The sequence below is a fragment of the Porites lutea genome, chromosome 2 (assembly GCF_958299795.1).
Source record: "Porites lutea chromosome 2, jaPorLute2.1, whole genome shotgun sequence".
NCBI lineage: Eukaryota > Metazoa > Cnidaria > Anthozoa > Scleractinia > Poritidae > Porites > Porites lutea.
The window spans coordinates 25,667,575-25,685,040 of record NC_133202.1 but is presented as its reverse complement, the minus strand read 5'-3'; the positions used below and the strand labels follow the sequence as shown (position 1 = coordinate 25,685,040).

At 39.9% G+C, this 17,466-nt stretch overlaps 1 protein-coding gene across 1 annotated transcript in view; it reads left to right on the top strand.

The window, feature by feature from the left end:
* Positions 1–2,461: 2,461 nt before the first annotated feature.
* LOC140925910 (Golgi apparatus protein 1-like) overlaps positions 2,462–17,466 on the top strand; it is a 53,753-nt gene continuing 38,748 nt past the window's right edge. Inside the window, exon 1 of the mRNA XM_073375744.1 lies at positions 2,462–2,548. Within this exon, the coding sequence (XP_073231845.1) occupies positions 2,462–2,548 (87 nt within the window). The remainder of the gene's footprint in view (positions 2,549–17,466) is intronic.

Here is a 17,466-nt window from a genome sequence, read left to right as displayed (position 1 = left end):
AGATTTATGTGTCTGTTGTTGAAAACATTATGGTAGAAGATACTGTACTCAGGAAATTGCTGTTAAAAACAGCTTCCATGTGAACGGTTTTAAAGGATTACTTAGGGGATTTATTACAGGAAGTTAAGAGCGAATGTCTGTAAATATCGAGCAACCGGCGGCCACGGCCAAAAACTAAATTTCGCTCATATCTTGTCCATACATACCTATTAGTAAGTAACTAAACGTGGTGTAGTTTGTTTTTCAAAAGGCCGCTCGGATTTGGAGAAAATCGACAAAATCAATTTTCGTGGTCGGCGACTTGAAAACAACCAAAATTTGAGAAAAATGAGGGGGTCTCAAAACTTCGCTCGCACGCAAAAAGGAAGAAAGCGGGTTAAAATAATCCCCGATAAATCAATTTATAAAGGGTTCCACTTCTGGTTTGGTGATGAATTCTTATCTTAACGATAATCTGGAAGATAAACAATGTTATTTCAGTTTGGATTCTTTTTCGACTAAACGAAATTTAAATTTAGGCTGAAAGTTGCGATTTATATTTTAGACATGTGCTACACCTTGGTTTTACCTGAAACTCAAGTCATATGTTATTTAAACATTGTGCTAAAACACACATGTAAGAATTGGCCTGGGTAATGAAATTTGTACTTCACACAAACCCTCCGAAGTAGAATAAATTTTGCTTTAAATATGAGACTTTTCAAGAACGTCGGTTGGTTGTTGCTCGACAAGTCACGATGGCTGGGCTCTGGTAAAATATTCCCCGATAAATCAATTTGTAAAGGGTTTAGCCCTAGTATGGCGGTTAATTCTTAACTTAGCGATAATGTGGAAGGTAAACAATTTTATTTTAGTTTTGGTTCTTTTCAACTCAACGAAGTTTGAATTTAGACCTAAAGTCGCGATTTAATTTTCAGGCATGTGCTACACCTTGATTTTTCCTGAAACTCAAGCTATAAGTTACTTAAACATTGTACTATCTTGATGGTTGGCTTGAAATCCATGCGCCCCTAAAAAGACGTGTGGTCACCTTAAGGCCTTCCACGCCATGGTATAATGATGAAATTGCGTCTGCAAAGCGTGAACGGCATAAACTGGAGAGGCACTGGCGAAAAACCAAACTAACTGCACACCAACAACTATATACAAAGACAAATGCAAACAAGTCAGGTCTTTAATTACATCGGCAAAGATGGAGTTTTACTCTGATTTGATAAAAGAAAACAAAGGCAATCACAAGGTGTTGTGTTCCGCCATTGACCGCATGTTAAACCTTATACCAGAGAAGTGTTACTCTTCTTGCGAGTCTGCAAAAGAATTATGTAACAACTTCGCGGACTTTTTCTCCAGCAAGATTGCCACAATTCGATCGAATATAGACTCTTTGGCATTGCCTGATATCCCTTTCCAATTTTCCCGTTTTGATAATCCCTCTATTCAATGTGAGTTAAACCAGTTCAAGCCGACTACTGCTGTCGAAATGAGCAAATTAATTACTAAAATGGCTAGGAAGTCTTGCCCTCTAGACCCGATTCCTTCTAACTTACTTAAGTTGTGCTTTTCTGATTTGGTACCAATCATAACAAAGATTGTTAATTGCTCTTTAGAAAGTGGTGAAGTTCCTCTGCCTATGAAAAGGGCTACTTTATCTCCTCTTCTTAAAAAACCGTCCCTTGACACCGAGCTCTATCCAAGCTTCAGACCGGTGTCGAACCTCATGCTTGTGTCCAAGGCGACAGAAAAAGTAGCGGCTACACAACTCTGGGAATATTTATGTTCAAATGGATTAAATGAGGAACTTCAGTCTTCTTATAAAGCTAATCATAGCTGTGAAACAGCTCTGATTCGAGTACAGGATGATATCCTCAAAGCCATCGATAGTCATCGCGGTGTTTTGCTTTTGCTATTGGATCTTTCTGCAGCCTTTGATACGGTTGATCATGAAATTGTTCTAGGAAGACTCTCCTCTAGGTTCGGTCTTAACTTACAGACCGTACTCAGCTTGTGAAAGTAGACTTCGCTTCATCCACGGTACGACCCCTTCATTGGGGTGTGCCTCAAGGTTCGGTCCTAGGCCCCATGCTTTACTTATTGTATACATCTCCACTGGGTGATATTGTTCGTGAGCATGGCTTGTCGTTTCACTTTTATGCTGATCACTCGCAGTTTTATACATCTTTTGCTTGCAATGACACCTCTGATCTGGTGGCTGAAAAACAACGTCTTGAGAACTGCGTTGCTGACATCAATTTGTGGATGACTGCCAACAAGTTAAAGCTTAACAATGATACATCAGAATTTCTCTTTCTGTACTCTTTCTGTACAAATTGTCGAATGCGGTCAGCGATGATGATGGCCACGTTTTTTGAAGCTGCAGTTTGCGTTGCCTTTTTGTGTCTTTTGTGTCTTTAAATACTTTAGTTTTTTTTGTGTAAGAGTTCCTGTTGTCTTTTATTTGAACATGTCAAAGAAAGGAAAGAAGCAAGACGTGAATGACGATAGTTTCCAATCGTATGTGAAGTTTCTTTATCGACCGGAACGTCTTCAGGTAATCCAGAATAAGAGAAGTCTAAAGAATGGTGGAACGATCTCCCCCTTTCTATTCGCAATAAATCATCGAAAATGCTGTTCAAAAAGGCACTTAAAAAATATTATCTTGCTCAATATTGACTTGTGTGCGTGTGTGTGTGCGTGCGTGCATGTTTGTGTTTTAATGAATAACAAAACTACAAAAGAATAAAGTCAATCTTGTTAAACCTGGGCCATGATTAGTTTTACTATGATGTGCCCTTCTCCATTCTAATTTTCTTCTTTTCTTGTTATTATTAAGTACACGTAGCTTAAGCAACTTTGTACCAATTGATATTGTACAACTAATGTATTATTGTACAACTAATGTATTATAGGATGGAGTAAAAAAATAAAATACAAAAATACAAATACTCCCGTTTTCGTCATTCGTTGCCCCCTCCCACGATTTCTGTTGGCATGGAAAACATCAGGCCCTCTCAACAGGCTCGCAATCTTGGCGTGATTTTTGACGACACAATGTCACTTTCACCTCATGTTAATACAATAGTTAAGGGTGCCTTGTATCACATACGAAATATTTCTAAAATAAGAAAATACATCAGTAAAAGTACCACAGAAATTCTAATTCACAGTTTTGTTAGCTCGAAGTTGGACTTTTGTAATTCTCTTCTTTTTGGTGCCCAAAAACGGGACATAGTTAAGTTGCAGTCTGTTCAGAATGCGGCTGCTCGAATTATCGCCGGTCTCAAAAAACGAGATCACATCACCGAGACTCTATAAGAAATCTTCACTGGCTTCCTGTTGAGGAGAGAATTGTTTTTAAAATAAATTTAATAACTTTTAAAACATTGAATGGCTCCGGTTCCCGTTATCTTGAAGATATTTTAAAATTTTACCATCAGTCAAGGACATTACGGTCATCAAGGGATCATTTACGCCTTGAAGAACCAAATTTTAACATGAAAACTTATGGCCAGTGAGCGTTTTCCGTTGCTGCCCCCCGACTATGGAACAAGCTCCCCTTTGAAGTTCGAGCTTGTTCTGATGTTAATCTTTTTAAATCTAAGTTGAAAACGTTTCTTTTTAAAAAGATATATGACATTTAGTTTCATCATATTTGTTTTTTTTCCTTCCCTTCTTAAGATGTGTATGCTATAAATTTCCCAATATGTACAGTTGGGTAAGCTTGTGCTTAATGATATTCTTATGTCCTTTTTCACATTGTAAAGCGCTTAGAACAGCGATGTATAAGCGCTATATAAATTCCATTATTATTATTATTATTATTATTATTATTATTATTATTACTAAAACATATGTAAGAACTGGCTTGGGTAATTTAATTTGGGCTTCAGACCAACCTTCTGAACTTAAACCAATTTTGAGTGAAATATGACATATTTGCATAATTAACCCAGCGCCTCGCTGTTGCCGAAAGGGATCATTGGCATTTCCTGAGAAGAAACCTGATGTACTTCTATTATAGTACGATAGTTAATTTGCTAACATGCAATAGAAATTAACTTACCTTTATAGTTTGGACCTTTTTTTTTACTTTTTCTACTCTCGAGCTCCAAAATTCTGCTGGCGCTAACGCATTTTGTAATTTGACCTATGTGGGTAAAGAAAGTAGTGGAAGCATTAGGCGATAGTTGACAGGGGCACCCAACGAACGTTTCCTCCAAAATACATTGAAAACCCTTTTAGGTTATCTAAATTACTAATTTCTTTGCGGCGCCCTATAATTATTACGAGGGCTTCAATACTATTGTTTTCGAGAATTTTGAATTTTTTCCTGATTCCTTCTCTATTACAATTTCGTATCCGAAAATTTTAATTCCCTTTATACGGAGAAAAACTGTCTCGTGTAGGAGTGTCACCCTTCCAGCCGCGAGGGAAAAAAACATTGACCCCAACCAGCCTTCGCGCATGCTTTAATTGTCCGCGCCTTGGCTATGCAAGCCTTTACCGATACGGATCGGATTTGATCTGGTCGGTCGGACCGAAATGTCCCCTTCCATTTGCCAAACTTATTTTCCCCAGGACCACGGATCTGTATCCTGCTTACAAGCACGATAACCAAACTCGCGGTGGCTTTGGTTTGGTCTGTGCAACTGGAATGTACCTTCCACTGGGCAAGTGGTTTTTCCGAAATTTCAAACAGGAATTTTTGTTGAATGGAAAGCGCGTAAAGTGCCTACGGAGTAACTTTGGCCTGGCTAGGAGGCTGACCCTACCATTACAAAAGGGTGACTGGACAAGGTGGATCACCCTTCTAGCCGAGCCAACTTTTGGTAATGGGTTCATGATAACCGTCACAAACATAGAGACATTAAGTGACCACTAAGCCCACTATGATAATGTTGATGTAATTGCTGTAGTTACTGTAGTTGGTGTAGTAGCTGTACTTGGTGTAGTAGCAGTAGTTGGTGTTGTAGCTGTAGTTGGTGTAGTAACTGTAGTTGGTGTAGTACCTGTAGTTGGTGTAGTTAGTGTAGTTGGTGTAGTAGCTGTAGTTGGTGTAGTAGCTGTAGTTGGTGTAGTAGCTGTAGTTGGTGTAGTTGGTGTAGTTGGTGTAGTTAGTGTAGTAGCTGTAGTTAGTGTAGTAGCTGTAGTTGGTGTAGTTAGTGTAGTTGGTGTAGTAGCTGTAGTTGGTGTAGTAGCTGTAGTTGCTGTAGTTAATGTACTTGGTGTAGTTAGTGTAGTTGGCGTAGTAGCTGTAGTTGGTGTAGTAGCTGTAGTTGCTGTAGTTGGTGTAGTTGGTGTAATTGGTGTAGTAGCTGTAGTTAGTGTAGTAGCTGTAGTTGGTGTAGTTGGTGTAGTAGCTGTAGTTGGTGTAGTTAGTGTAGTTGGTGTAGTTAGTGTAGTAGCTGTAGTTGGTGTAGTAAGTGTAGTTGGTGTAGTAGCTGTAGTTGGTGTAGTAGCTGTAGTTGGTGTAGTTGGTGTAGTTGGTGTAGTTGGTGTAGTTGGTGTAGTTGCTGTAGTTGCTGTAGTTGCTGTAGTTAATGTAGTTGGTGTAGTTGGTGTAGTTGGTGTAGTAGCTGTAGTTGGTGTAGTAGCTGTAGTTGCTGTAGTTGGTGTAGTTGGTGTAGTTGGTGTAGTAGCTGTAGTTAGTGTAGTAACTGTAGTTGGTGTAGTTGGTGTAGTAGCTGTAGTTGCTGTAGTTGGTGTAATAGCTGTAGTTAGTGTAGTAGCTGTAGTTGGTGTAGTTAGTGTAGTTGGTGTAGTAGCTGTAGGTGGTGTAGTAGCTGTAGTTGCTGTAGTTAATGTAGTTGGTGTAGTTAGTGAAGTTGGTGTAGTTAGTGTAGTTAGTGTAGTTGGTGTAGTAGCTGTAGTTGGTGTAGTAGCTGTAGTTGCTGTAGTTGGTGTAGTAGCTGTAGTTAGTGTAGTAGCTGTAGTTGGTGTAGTTAGTGTAGTTGGTGTAGTAGCTGTAGCTGGTGTAGTTGCTGTAGTTGCTGTAGTTGCTGTAGTTGCTGTAGTTGGTGTAGTTAATGTAGTTGGTGTAGTTGGTGTAGTTGGTGTTGTTGGTGTAGCTGGTGTAGTTGCTGTAGTTGGTGTAGTAGCTGTAGTTTCTGTAGTTGCTGTAGTTAGTGTAGTTGCTGTAGTTGGTGTAGTTGGTGTAGTTAATGTAGTTGGTGTAGTTGGTGTAGTTGGTGTAGTTGGTGTAGTTGCTGTAGTTGCTTAGTTGCTGTAGTTGGTGTAGTAGCTGTAGTTTCTGTAGTTTCGGTAGTTAGTGTAGTTGCTGTAGTTGGTGTAGTTGGTGTAGTAGCTGTAGTTGGTGTAGTAGCTGTAGTTGGTGTAGTTAGTGTAGTTGGTGTAGTAGCTGTAGTTGCTGTAGGTTGTGTAGTTAGTGTAGTTGGTGTAGTAGCTGTAGTTGCTGTAGTTGGTGTAGTAGCTATAGTTGGTGTAGTAGCTGCAGTTGGTGTAGTTAGTTTAGTTGGTGTAGTAGCTGTAGTTGGTGTAGTAGCTGTAGTTGCTGTAGTTGGTGTAGTTGGTGTAGTTGGTGTAGTTAGTGTAGTAGCTGTGGTTGGTGTAGTTAGTGTAGTTGGTGTAGTAGCTATAGTTGGTGTAGTAGCTGTAGTTGGTGTAGTTGCTGCAGTTGGTGTAATTGCGGTAGTTGCTGTAGTAGCTGTAGTTGGTGTAGTAGCTGTAGTTGGTGTAGTTGGTGTAGTAGCTGTAGTTACTGTAGTTGGTGTAGTTAGTGTAGTTGGTGTAGTTGCTGTAGTTGGTGTAGTTGCTGTAGTTGCTGTAGTAGCTGTAGTTTGTGTAGTTAGTGTAGTTGGTGTAGTAGCTGTAGTTGGTGTAGTAGCTGTAGTTGGTGTAGTAGCTGTAGTTGCTGTAGTTTGTGTAGTTGGTGTAGTTGGTGTAGCAGCTGTAGTTAGTGTAGTAGCTGTAGTTGGTGTAGTTAGTGTAGTTGGTGTAGTAGCGTTAGTTGGTGTAGTTGCTGTAGTTGAACAATTCAACAAACTTGGAATCAAAAATCAACAAAGTATTACCGAAATAGCACGAAATTTGCGACAATTAGTGGTTCAGGAATGGTTAAGTAACAGCGAGCAATACCAACACTTTGTTGAACCGGGCCTCGACTATTTTTCTGAAGCGAAACGATTCCTAGTGCCAGGTCATTTTGCAGCGATTATTGGCGATGCTATGCCACTTGCCGCAGCCAATGTCCTCCACCTTCCCCTTGTCCTTGTAACGTCAGTAACAGATTGGCCTTTGACAATCGTTACGCCACAAGTTCAGGCTATTTCCAATGTGCCGCTGTATCTCGCATTTACACGAGAGGAAAGTGGTCATTATGATTCATTGATTGAACTTTCAAGACCCCAATTTGTAGGAAAATGCAGGACAATGCGGGAAATCCGAATAAAGTGCTGTTGTGGTGTCAACAACAAAAATGCAAATACTTTAAACTGTTGCGAGGTACCAAAACAAAGTATTGGGAGAAAAAGGAAGTACTCAAGTAGATGCAAATGTTTGAAAGCGGGAATAAAATGTGGGGATAAGTGCAAATGCAAAAGCTGTGGAAACGGAAGAAACTCACCTAAAGCAAAGCAAAGAAAGAACTACAAAAGCAATTTTATTAAAACATCTTTCACTAAAAGAATAACAGAAAAACCATTTTTATTACAAAGGGAAGGCGCGGATTACACACGTAGCAGTTTTTCTGTGTTGGAACTTATGATTTTGGAATTTTGCCTACTAACGTTGGGAATCAAATCTTGTAAAAAGAAACCAGAAAAAGTTGCAAAGCTCTACAACTCATGTATTGATTTTTATAACCGCTCTACAGCACACAAATTAACTCGGAGGTTGATTATTGAAATAAAAAAGGAAAATATCAAACACAAAAGTAGCAAGAACAACAAAAAATAGTTTTATTTGAAATCTTTACTTACATGTAACAATGAAGTAACAAACAAGGGTTAATCGTGTAAGTCGCAATGGTCATTTAATATATGTGATCCAGCGGCTCTTTATTTATGCGGGCAAAAATAGACGAATACTAAATCGCACTCTCGATTCACCAAAACTTTTACATAATGACAATGCTTTAAAGTATTTACGGTGAGGTCACTATTTGAGGTTTAATGACCATAGATTTTAGGGAAATAGGGAAAACGGCGCTAAAATGAAGATAATACGTAAATTTCAAGTGCTAGATGCAGTCAGTTATTGTGTAGCGTAATTACATAAATATTAAGAGAAAGGAAATAAAGGTCAAGACATCATATAATTTCAATGAAATTATATCAAATATCATCATTATATAAGATTAATTACCCGTTAGAGAGAATAAGTTTCAAGAATCACCAGAACGTTTTCGAGATCCTCCCAATTACTAAGTACATAAACAAGTGTCATTTTGGCGAGAAAACTAGTCGGCCGTCGTCAATCTATTACGTTCTTTAGCGAGAACGTAAAAAAAACTTTAAAAAGGGGGAAAAAAGTGATTGAATGTACATTACAATCTCGTCATCGTATTCCTACAACTATACCAACTAAAAAAAAGTAACTACATCGAAACTACACCAAACTACATCGAACTACACCAGAGATGCCAAACTCTGGAAATCTGAATTCTGGAGACTCTTTCTTTTGCATTACTCCCCGACTATCAATGATCAACCCCCCCGCTCCCCCCCCTCCCCATAAGCACAATTCCATCCAGTCCCTAATAGGCTTAGGACATTACATAAAGTCTTACAAGAGGTACAGACCATCACGATTAGCTTTTATGATTGTTTGTGAGTAATGAAACATGTGCGAAAATACCGCAGAAAAAAAAATTACTAATTATACTACACCAACTACACTTACTACACCAACTACAATAACTACACCAACTAAAGCAACTACACCAACTACAGCTACTAAACAAACTACAAAAACTACAGCTACTACACCAACTCCACAAACTACACTAACTACAGCTACTACACCAACTACACTAACTACACTAACTACAGCTGCTACACTAACTACAGCTACTACACCAACTACAGCAACAACAGCAACTACATCAACCACACCAACTACACTAACTACAGCAACTACAGCAAGTACAGCTACTACAACAACTACAGCAACTACACCAACTACAGCAACTACACCAACTACACTAACTACACTAACTACACCAACTACATCAACTACAGCAACTACACTAACTACACCAACTACAGCAACTACACCAACTAAACTAACTACACCAACTACAGCTACTACACCAACTAAACTAACTACACTAACTACAGCTGCTACACTAACTACAGCTACTACAGCAACTACAGCAACTACATCAACTACACCAACTACACCAACTACACTAACTACAGCAACTACAGCTACTACAGCAACTACAGCAACTACAGCAACTACAGCAACTACAGCAACTACACCAACTACAGCTACTACACCAACTACACTAACTACACCAACTACAGCTACTACACCAACTATAGCTACTACACCAACTACAGAAACTACAGCTGCTACACCAACTACACTAACTACACCTACTACAGCTACTACACCAACTACAGCTACTACACCAACTACATTAACTACACAAACTACACCAAATACAGCAACTACACTAACTACACCAACTACAGCTACTACACCAACTACACTAACTACACTAACTACAGCTGCTACACTAACTACACTAACTACAGCTGCTACACTAACTACAGCTACTACAGCAACTACAACAACTACAGCAACTACATCAACTACACCAACTACACAACCTACACTAACTACAGCAACTACAGCAAGTACAGCTACTAAAACAACTACAGCAACTACATTAACTACAGCTACTACACCGACTACAGCTACTACACCAACTACACAAACTACACTAACTACACCAACTACACTAACTACACCAACTACATTAACTACAGCAACTACAGCTACTACACCAACTACAGCTACTACACCAACTACACTAACTACACCAACTACATTAACTACAGCAACTACAGCTACTACACCAACTACAGCTATTACACCAACTATACTAACTACACCAACTACAGCTACTACACTAACTACAGCAACTACACCAACTACACTAACTACACGAACTACAGCTACTACACTAACTACAGCAACTACAGCAACTACAGCAACTACAGCTACTACACCAACTAGAGCTACTACACCAACTACACCAACTACACCAACTACACCAACTACAGCTACTACACTAACTACAGCTACTACACCAACTACACCAACTACACCAACTACATTAACTACACCGACTACAGCTACTACACCAACTACTTCAACTACACCAACTACACCAACTACACCAACTACAGCTACTACACTAACTACAGCTACTACACCAACTACACTAACTACACCAACTACAGCAACTACAGCAACTACAGCAACTACACCAACTGCAGCAACTACAGCAACTACACCAACTACAGCTACTACACTAACTACAGCTACTACACCAACTACACCAACTACAGCAACTACAGCAACTACAGCAACTACAGCTACTACACCAACTACAGCTACTACACCAACTACAGCTACTACACCAACTACACTAACTACACCAACTACAGCAACTACAGCAACTACACCAACTACACCAACTGCAGCAACTACAGCAACTACACCAACTACAGCTACTACACTAACTACAGCTACTACACCAACTACACCAACTACAGCTACTACACTAACTATAGCTACTACACCAACTACAGCAACTACAGCTACTACACCAACTACACTAACTACACCAACTACAGCAACTACACCAACTACACCAACTACACCAACTGCAGCAACTACAGCAACTACACCAACTACAGCTACTACACTAACTACAGCTACTACATCAACTACACCAACTACAGCAACTACACCAACTACAGCAACTACACCAACTACACCAACTACAGCTACTACACCAACTACAGCTACTACACCAACTACACTAACTACACCAACTACAGCTACTACATTAACTACAGCTATCACACCAACTACACCAAGTACACCAACTACAGCAACTACAGCTACTACAGCAACTACACTAACTACACCAACTACAGCTACTACTCCAACTATAGCTACTACACCAACTACAGAAACTACAGCTGCTACACCAACTACACTAACTACACCTACTACAGCTACTACACCAACTACAGCTACTACACCAAGTACATTAACTACACAAACTACACCAAATACAGCAACTACACTAACTACACCAACAACAGCTAGTACACCAACTACACTAACTACACTAACTACAGCTGCTACACTAACTACAGCTACTACAGCAACTACAACAACTACACCAACTACATCAACTACACCAACTACACAACCTACACTAACTACAGCAACTACAACAAGTACAGCTACTACAACAACTACAGCAACTACACCAACTACACTAACTACACCAACTACACCAACTACACCAACTACAGCTACTACACTAACTACAGCTACTACACCAACTACACCAACTACACCAACTACATTAACTACACCGACTACAGCTACTACACCAACTACAGCAACTACTGCAACTACACCAGCTACAGCTACTACACCAACTACAGCTACTACACCAACTACACTAACTACAGCTACTACAGCTACTACACTAACTACAGCTACTACACCAACTACACCAAGTACAGCAACTACACCTAGTACACCAACCACACAGATACTACACCAACTACACTAACTACAGCTACTACACCAACTACAGCAACTACACCTACTACATCAACTACGGTTACTACATAAACTACAGCTACTACACCAACTACACAAACTACACTAACTACACCAACTACACTAACTACACCAACTACATTAACTACAGCAACTACAGCTACTACACCAACTACAGCTACTACACCAACTACACTAACTACACCAACTACATTAACTACAGCAACTACAGCTACTACACCAACTACAGCTATTACACCAACTATACTAACTACACCAACTAGAGCTACTACACTAACTACAGCAACTACAGCAACTACAGCAACTACACTAACTACACGAACTACAGCTACTACACTAACTACAGCAACTACAGCAACTACAGCAACTACAGCTACTACACCAACTAGAGCTACTACACCAACTACACCAACTACACCAACTACAGCTACTACACTAACTACAGCTACTACACCAACTACACCAACTACATTAACTACAGCAACTACAGCAACTTGGTAATGGGTTCATGATAACCGTCACGAATATAGAGACATTAAGTGACCACTAAGCCCACTATGAGAATGTTGATGTAACTGCTGTAGTTACTGTAGTTGGTGTAGTAGCTGTAGTTGGTGTAGTAGCAGTAATTGGTGTAGTAGTCGTAGTTGGTGTAGTAACTGTAGTTGGTGTAGTAGCTGTAGTTGGTGTAGTTAGTGTAGTTGGTGTAGTAGCTGTAGTTGGTGTAGTAGCTGTAGCTGGTGTAGTAGCTGTAGTTGGTGTAGTAGCTGCAGTTGCTGTAGTTGGTGTAGTTGGTGTAGTTAGTGTAGTTGCTGTAGTAGCTGTAGTTGCTGTAGTTGGCTTAGTAGCTGTAGTTGGTGTAGTAGCTGTAGTAGGTGTAGTTGCTGTAGTTGGTGTAGTAGCTGTAGTAGCTGTAGTTGGTGTAGTAGCTGTAGTTGCTGTAGTTAGTGTAGTTGGTGTACTAGCTGTAGTTGCTGTAGTTGGTGTAGTTGGTGTAGTAGCTGTAGTTGCTGTAGTTGGTGTAGTTGCTGTAGTTGGTGTAGTAGCTGTAGTTAGTGTAGTAGCTGTAGTTGGTGTAGTTAGTGTAGTTGCTGTAGTTGCTGTAGTTAGTGTAGTAGCTGTAGTTGCTGTAGTTGGTGTAGTTGGTGTTGCTGGTGTAGTAGCTGTAGTTAGTGTAGTAGCTGTAGTTGGTGTAGTTAGTGTAGTTGCTGTAGTTGCTGTAGTTAGTGTAGTAGCTGTAGTTGCTGTAGTTGCTGTAGTGGGTGTAGTAGCTGTAGTAGCTCTAGTTGGTGTAGTCGCTGTAGTTGGTGTAGTAGCTGTAGTAGCTGTAGTTGGTGTAGTAGCTGTAGTTGCTGTAGTTGGTGTAGTTGGTGTAGTAGCTGTAGTTGCTGTAGTTGGTGTAGGTGGTGTAGTTGGTGTAGTAGCTGTAGTTAGTGTAGTAGCTGTAGTTGGTGTAGTTAGTGTAGTTGCTGTAGTCGCTGTACTTAGTGTAGTAGCTGTAGTTGGTGTAGTTGCTGTAGTTGGTGTAGTAGCTGTAGTAGCTGTAGTTGGTGTAGTAGCTGTAGTTGCTGTAGTTGGTGTAGTTGGTGTAGTAGCTGTAGTTGCTGTAGTTGGTGTAGTTGGTGTAGTAGCTGTAGTTGCTGTAGTTGGTGTAGTAGGTGTAGTTGGTGTAGTAGCTGTAGTTAGTGTAGTAGCTGTAGTTGGTGTAGTTAGTGTAGTTGCTGTAGTTGCTGTAGTTAGTGTAGTAGCTGTAGTTGGTGTAGTTGGTGTAGTAGCTGTAGTAGCTCTAGTTGGTGTAGTAGCTGTAGTTGGTGTAGTAGCTGTAGTTGCCGTAGTTGGTGTAGTTGGTGTAGTAGCTGTAGTTGGTGTAGTTGGTGTAGTAGCTGTAGTTAGTGTAGTAGCTGTAGTTGGTGTAGTTGGTGTAGTAGCTGTAGCTGGTGTAGTTGCTGTAGTTGGTGTAGTTGGTGTAGTTGGTGTAGTTGGTGTAGTTAATGTAGTTGGTGTAGTTGGTGTAGTAGTTGTAGTAGCTGTAGTTGGTGTAGTAGCTGTAGTTGCTGTAGTTAATGTAGTTGGTGTAGTTAGTGTAGTTGGTGTGGTAGCTGTAGTTGGTGTAGTAGCTGTAGCTGGTGTAGTTGCTGTAGTTGGTGTAGTTGGTGTAGTTGCTGTAGTTGGTGTAGTTAATGTAGTTGGTGTAGTTGGTGTAGTAGCTGTAGTTGGTGTAGTAGCTGTAGTTGGTGTAGTTAATGTAGTTGGTGTAGTTATTGTAGTTGGTGTAGTTAGTGTAGTTGGTGTGGTAGCTGTAGTTGGTGTAGTAGCTGTAGCTGGTGTAGTTGCTGTAGTTGGTGTAGTTGGTGTAGTTGCTGTAGTTGGTGTAGTTAATGTAGTTGGTGTAGTTGGTGTAGTAGCTGTAGTTGGTGTAGTAGCTGTAGTTGGTGTAGTTAATGTAGTTGGTGTAGTTATTGTAGTTGGTGTAGTTAGTGTAGTTGGTGTAGTAGCTGTAGTTGGTGTAGTAGCTGTAGTTGGTGTAGTAGCTGTAGTTGGTGTAGTTGGTGTAGTACCTGTAGTTAGTGTAGTAGCTGTAGTTGCTGTAGTTGCTGTAGTTGATGTAGTAGCTGTAGTTAGTGTAGTAGCTGTAGTTGGTGTAGTTGCTGTAGTTGCTGTAGTTGGTGTAGTTTGTATAGTAGCTGTAGTTGCTGTAGTTAATGTAGTTGGTGTAGTTAGTGTAGTTGGTGTAGTTAGTGTAGTTGGTGCAGTAGCTGTAGTTGGTGTAGTAGCTGTAGTTGCTGTAGTAGCTGTAGTTGGTGTAGTTAGTGTAGTTGGTGTAGTAGCTGTAGTTGGTGTAGTAGCTGTAGCTGGTGTAGTTGCTGTAGTTGGTGTAGTTGGTGTAGTTGCTGTAGTTGGTGTAGTTAATGTAGTTAGTGTAGTTGGTGTAGTAGTTGTAGTAGCTGTAGTTGGTGTAGTAGCTGTAGTTGCTGTAGTTAATGTAGTTGGTGTAGTTAGTGTAGTTGGTGTAGTAGCTGTAGTTGGTGTAGTAGCTGTAGCTGGTGTAGTTGCTGTAGTTTGTGTAGTTGGTGTAGTTGCTGTAGTTGGTGTAGTTAATGTAGTTGGTGTAGTTGGTGTAGTAGCTGTAGTTGGTGTAGTAGCTGTAGTTGGTGTAGTTAATGTAGTTGGTGTAGTTATTGTAGTTGGTGTAGTTAGTGTAGTTGGTGTAGTAGCTGTAGTTGGTGTAGTAGCTGTAGTTGGTGTAGTAGCTGTAGTTGGTGTAGTTGGTGTAGTACCTGTAGTTAGTGTAGTAGCTGTAGTTGCTGTAGTTGCTGTAGTTGATGTAGTAGCTGTAGTTAGTGTAGTAGCTGTAGTTGCTGTAGTTGGTGTAGTTTGTATAGTAGCTGTAGTTGCTGTAGTTAATGTAGTTGGTGTAGTTAGTGTAGTTGGTGTAGTTAGTGTAGTTGGGGCAGTAGCTGTAGTTGGTGTAGTAGCTGTAGTTGCTGTAGTAGCTGTAGTTGGTGTAGTTAGTGTAGGTGGTGTAGTAGCTGTAGTTGGTGTAGTAGCTGTAGCTGGTGTAGTTGCTGTAGTTGGTGTAGTTGGTGTAGTTGCTTTAGTTGGTGTAGTTAATGTAGTTGGTGTAGTAGTTGTAGTAGCTGTAGTTGGTGTAGTAGCTGTAGTTGCTGTAGTTAATGTAGTTGGTGTAGTTAGTGTAGTTGGTGTAGTAGCTGTAGTTGGTGTAGTAGCTGTAGCTGGTGTAGTTGCTGTAGTTGGTGTAGTTGGTGTAGTTGCTGTAGTTGGTGTAGTTAATGTAGTTGGTGTAGTTGGTGTAGTAGCTGTAGTAGCTGTAGTTGGTGTAGTAGCTGTAGTTGCTGTAGTTAATGTAGTTGGTGTAGTTAGTGTAGTTGGTGTAGTTAGTGTAGTTGGTGTAGTAGCTGTAGTTGGTGTAGTAGCTGTAGTTGCTGTAGTTGGTGTAGTTGGTGTAGCTGGTGTAGTTGGTGTAGTTAATGTAGTTGGTGTAGTTAGTGTAGTTGCTGTAGTTGCTGTAGTTGCTGTAGTTAGTGTAGTTGGTGTAGTTAGTGTAGTTGGTGTAGTTGCTGTAGTTGGTGTAGTTGCTGTAGTTGCTGTAGTTGGTGTAGTTAATGTAGTTGGTGTAGTTGGTGTAGTTAATGTAGTAGCTGTAGTTGGTGTAGTTGGTGTAGTAGCTGTAGTTGGTGTAGTTGGTGTAGTAGCTGTAGTTGGTGTAGTTGGTGTAGTAGCTGTAGTTAGTGTAGTAGCTGTAGTTGGTGTAGTTAGTGTAGTTGGTGTAGTAGCTGTAGTTGGTGTAGTTAGTGTAGTTGGTGTAGTAGCTGTAATTGCTGTAGTTGGTGTACTAGCTATAGTTGGTGTAGTAGCTGTAGTTGGTGTAGTAGCTGTAGTTGCTGTAGTTAATGTTGTTGGTGTAGTTAGTGTAGTTGGTGTAGTTAGTGTAGTTGGTGTAGTAGCTGTAGTTGGTGTAGTAGCTGTAGTTGCTGTAGTTGGTGTAGTTGGTGTAGTTGGTGTAGTTAATGTAGTTGGTGTAGTTAGTGTAGTTGCTGTAGTTGCTGTAGTTGCTGTAGTTAGTGTAGTTGGTGTAGTTAGTGTAGTTGGTGTAGTTGGTGTAGTTGGTGTAGTTGCTGTAGTTGGAGTAGTTAGTGTGGTAGCTGTAGTTGGTGTAGTTACTGTAGTTTGGGGTAGTTGCTGTAGTTGGCATGTTGTAGTTGTTGTGGTTGGTTTAATTCGGTGTAGTTGCTGTATTTTGGTGTAGTTGGTGTAGTTTGTCATAGTTCCTGTAGTTTTTGTAGTTATACAAGATTTTATTCTGACAGATATTAACCAAAAATACGTAAATTGTAACTTACGTGAACACCAAAAAAAATTGTTCGGTTTTCTTCGGCTGTTCTTGCCTGGTTAATACAGATTTTTATGTTTGTTATTGTTGTTTTTGCTTGTTTAATGAAATAATGTCTCTTTGTTATCTCGCTTATTTTGAATATTATCATAATTGATTAACTTTCTTATAAAGTTTTCAACCGGTAAAATTATTTCGTAGATTTGTTTTGCATTGTTTTGGTTAGATGATCGCAGCAATAAACACTTCATTGGTATATTACCGTAAAGTTTCGGAAAGTAACGAGCCTCCCAAAGAAGCAACCCCCAGAAAGTTGCGTTAAGATTTCACAGGTGTTAGCAAACCCCCACTGCCGGAAATTATCGAGCCCCAAAAGTAGCGACCTCAAAATTAATTTTTCCTTTATGCCAGAAATGACGAAAAAAGTTTGACACCACAAGCTATATTTAACTGATTCGTGTTTTATTTTTATGACTATATTGGTTTTTGAGTTTCTATTTCAAAGGAAAATACATACATGTAACTATCATAAACTGATTGTACATTGCATTTTTTCCCGAAAGTGTTTTCTTGTTCTTTCCTAGATATCCGTACATAATTAGAGGGATACCGTAATAAATCCTTTTTCCAAGAACAAAACTAGTAAACGATATATTTAAGGCAACTAGTCTTTACATATGCATATGCTCACAATTAACTGAAAAATAGAACTTAAGCCTATCTGTGTATGAGAACGGTACAGGTTTTAGCTGTCTGAAATTAGCAACTGTCTGACGGCAATGATAGGATAAGTTGTTAATTTCAAGAACCTCACTGTAACT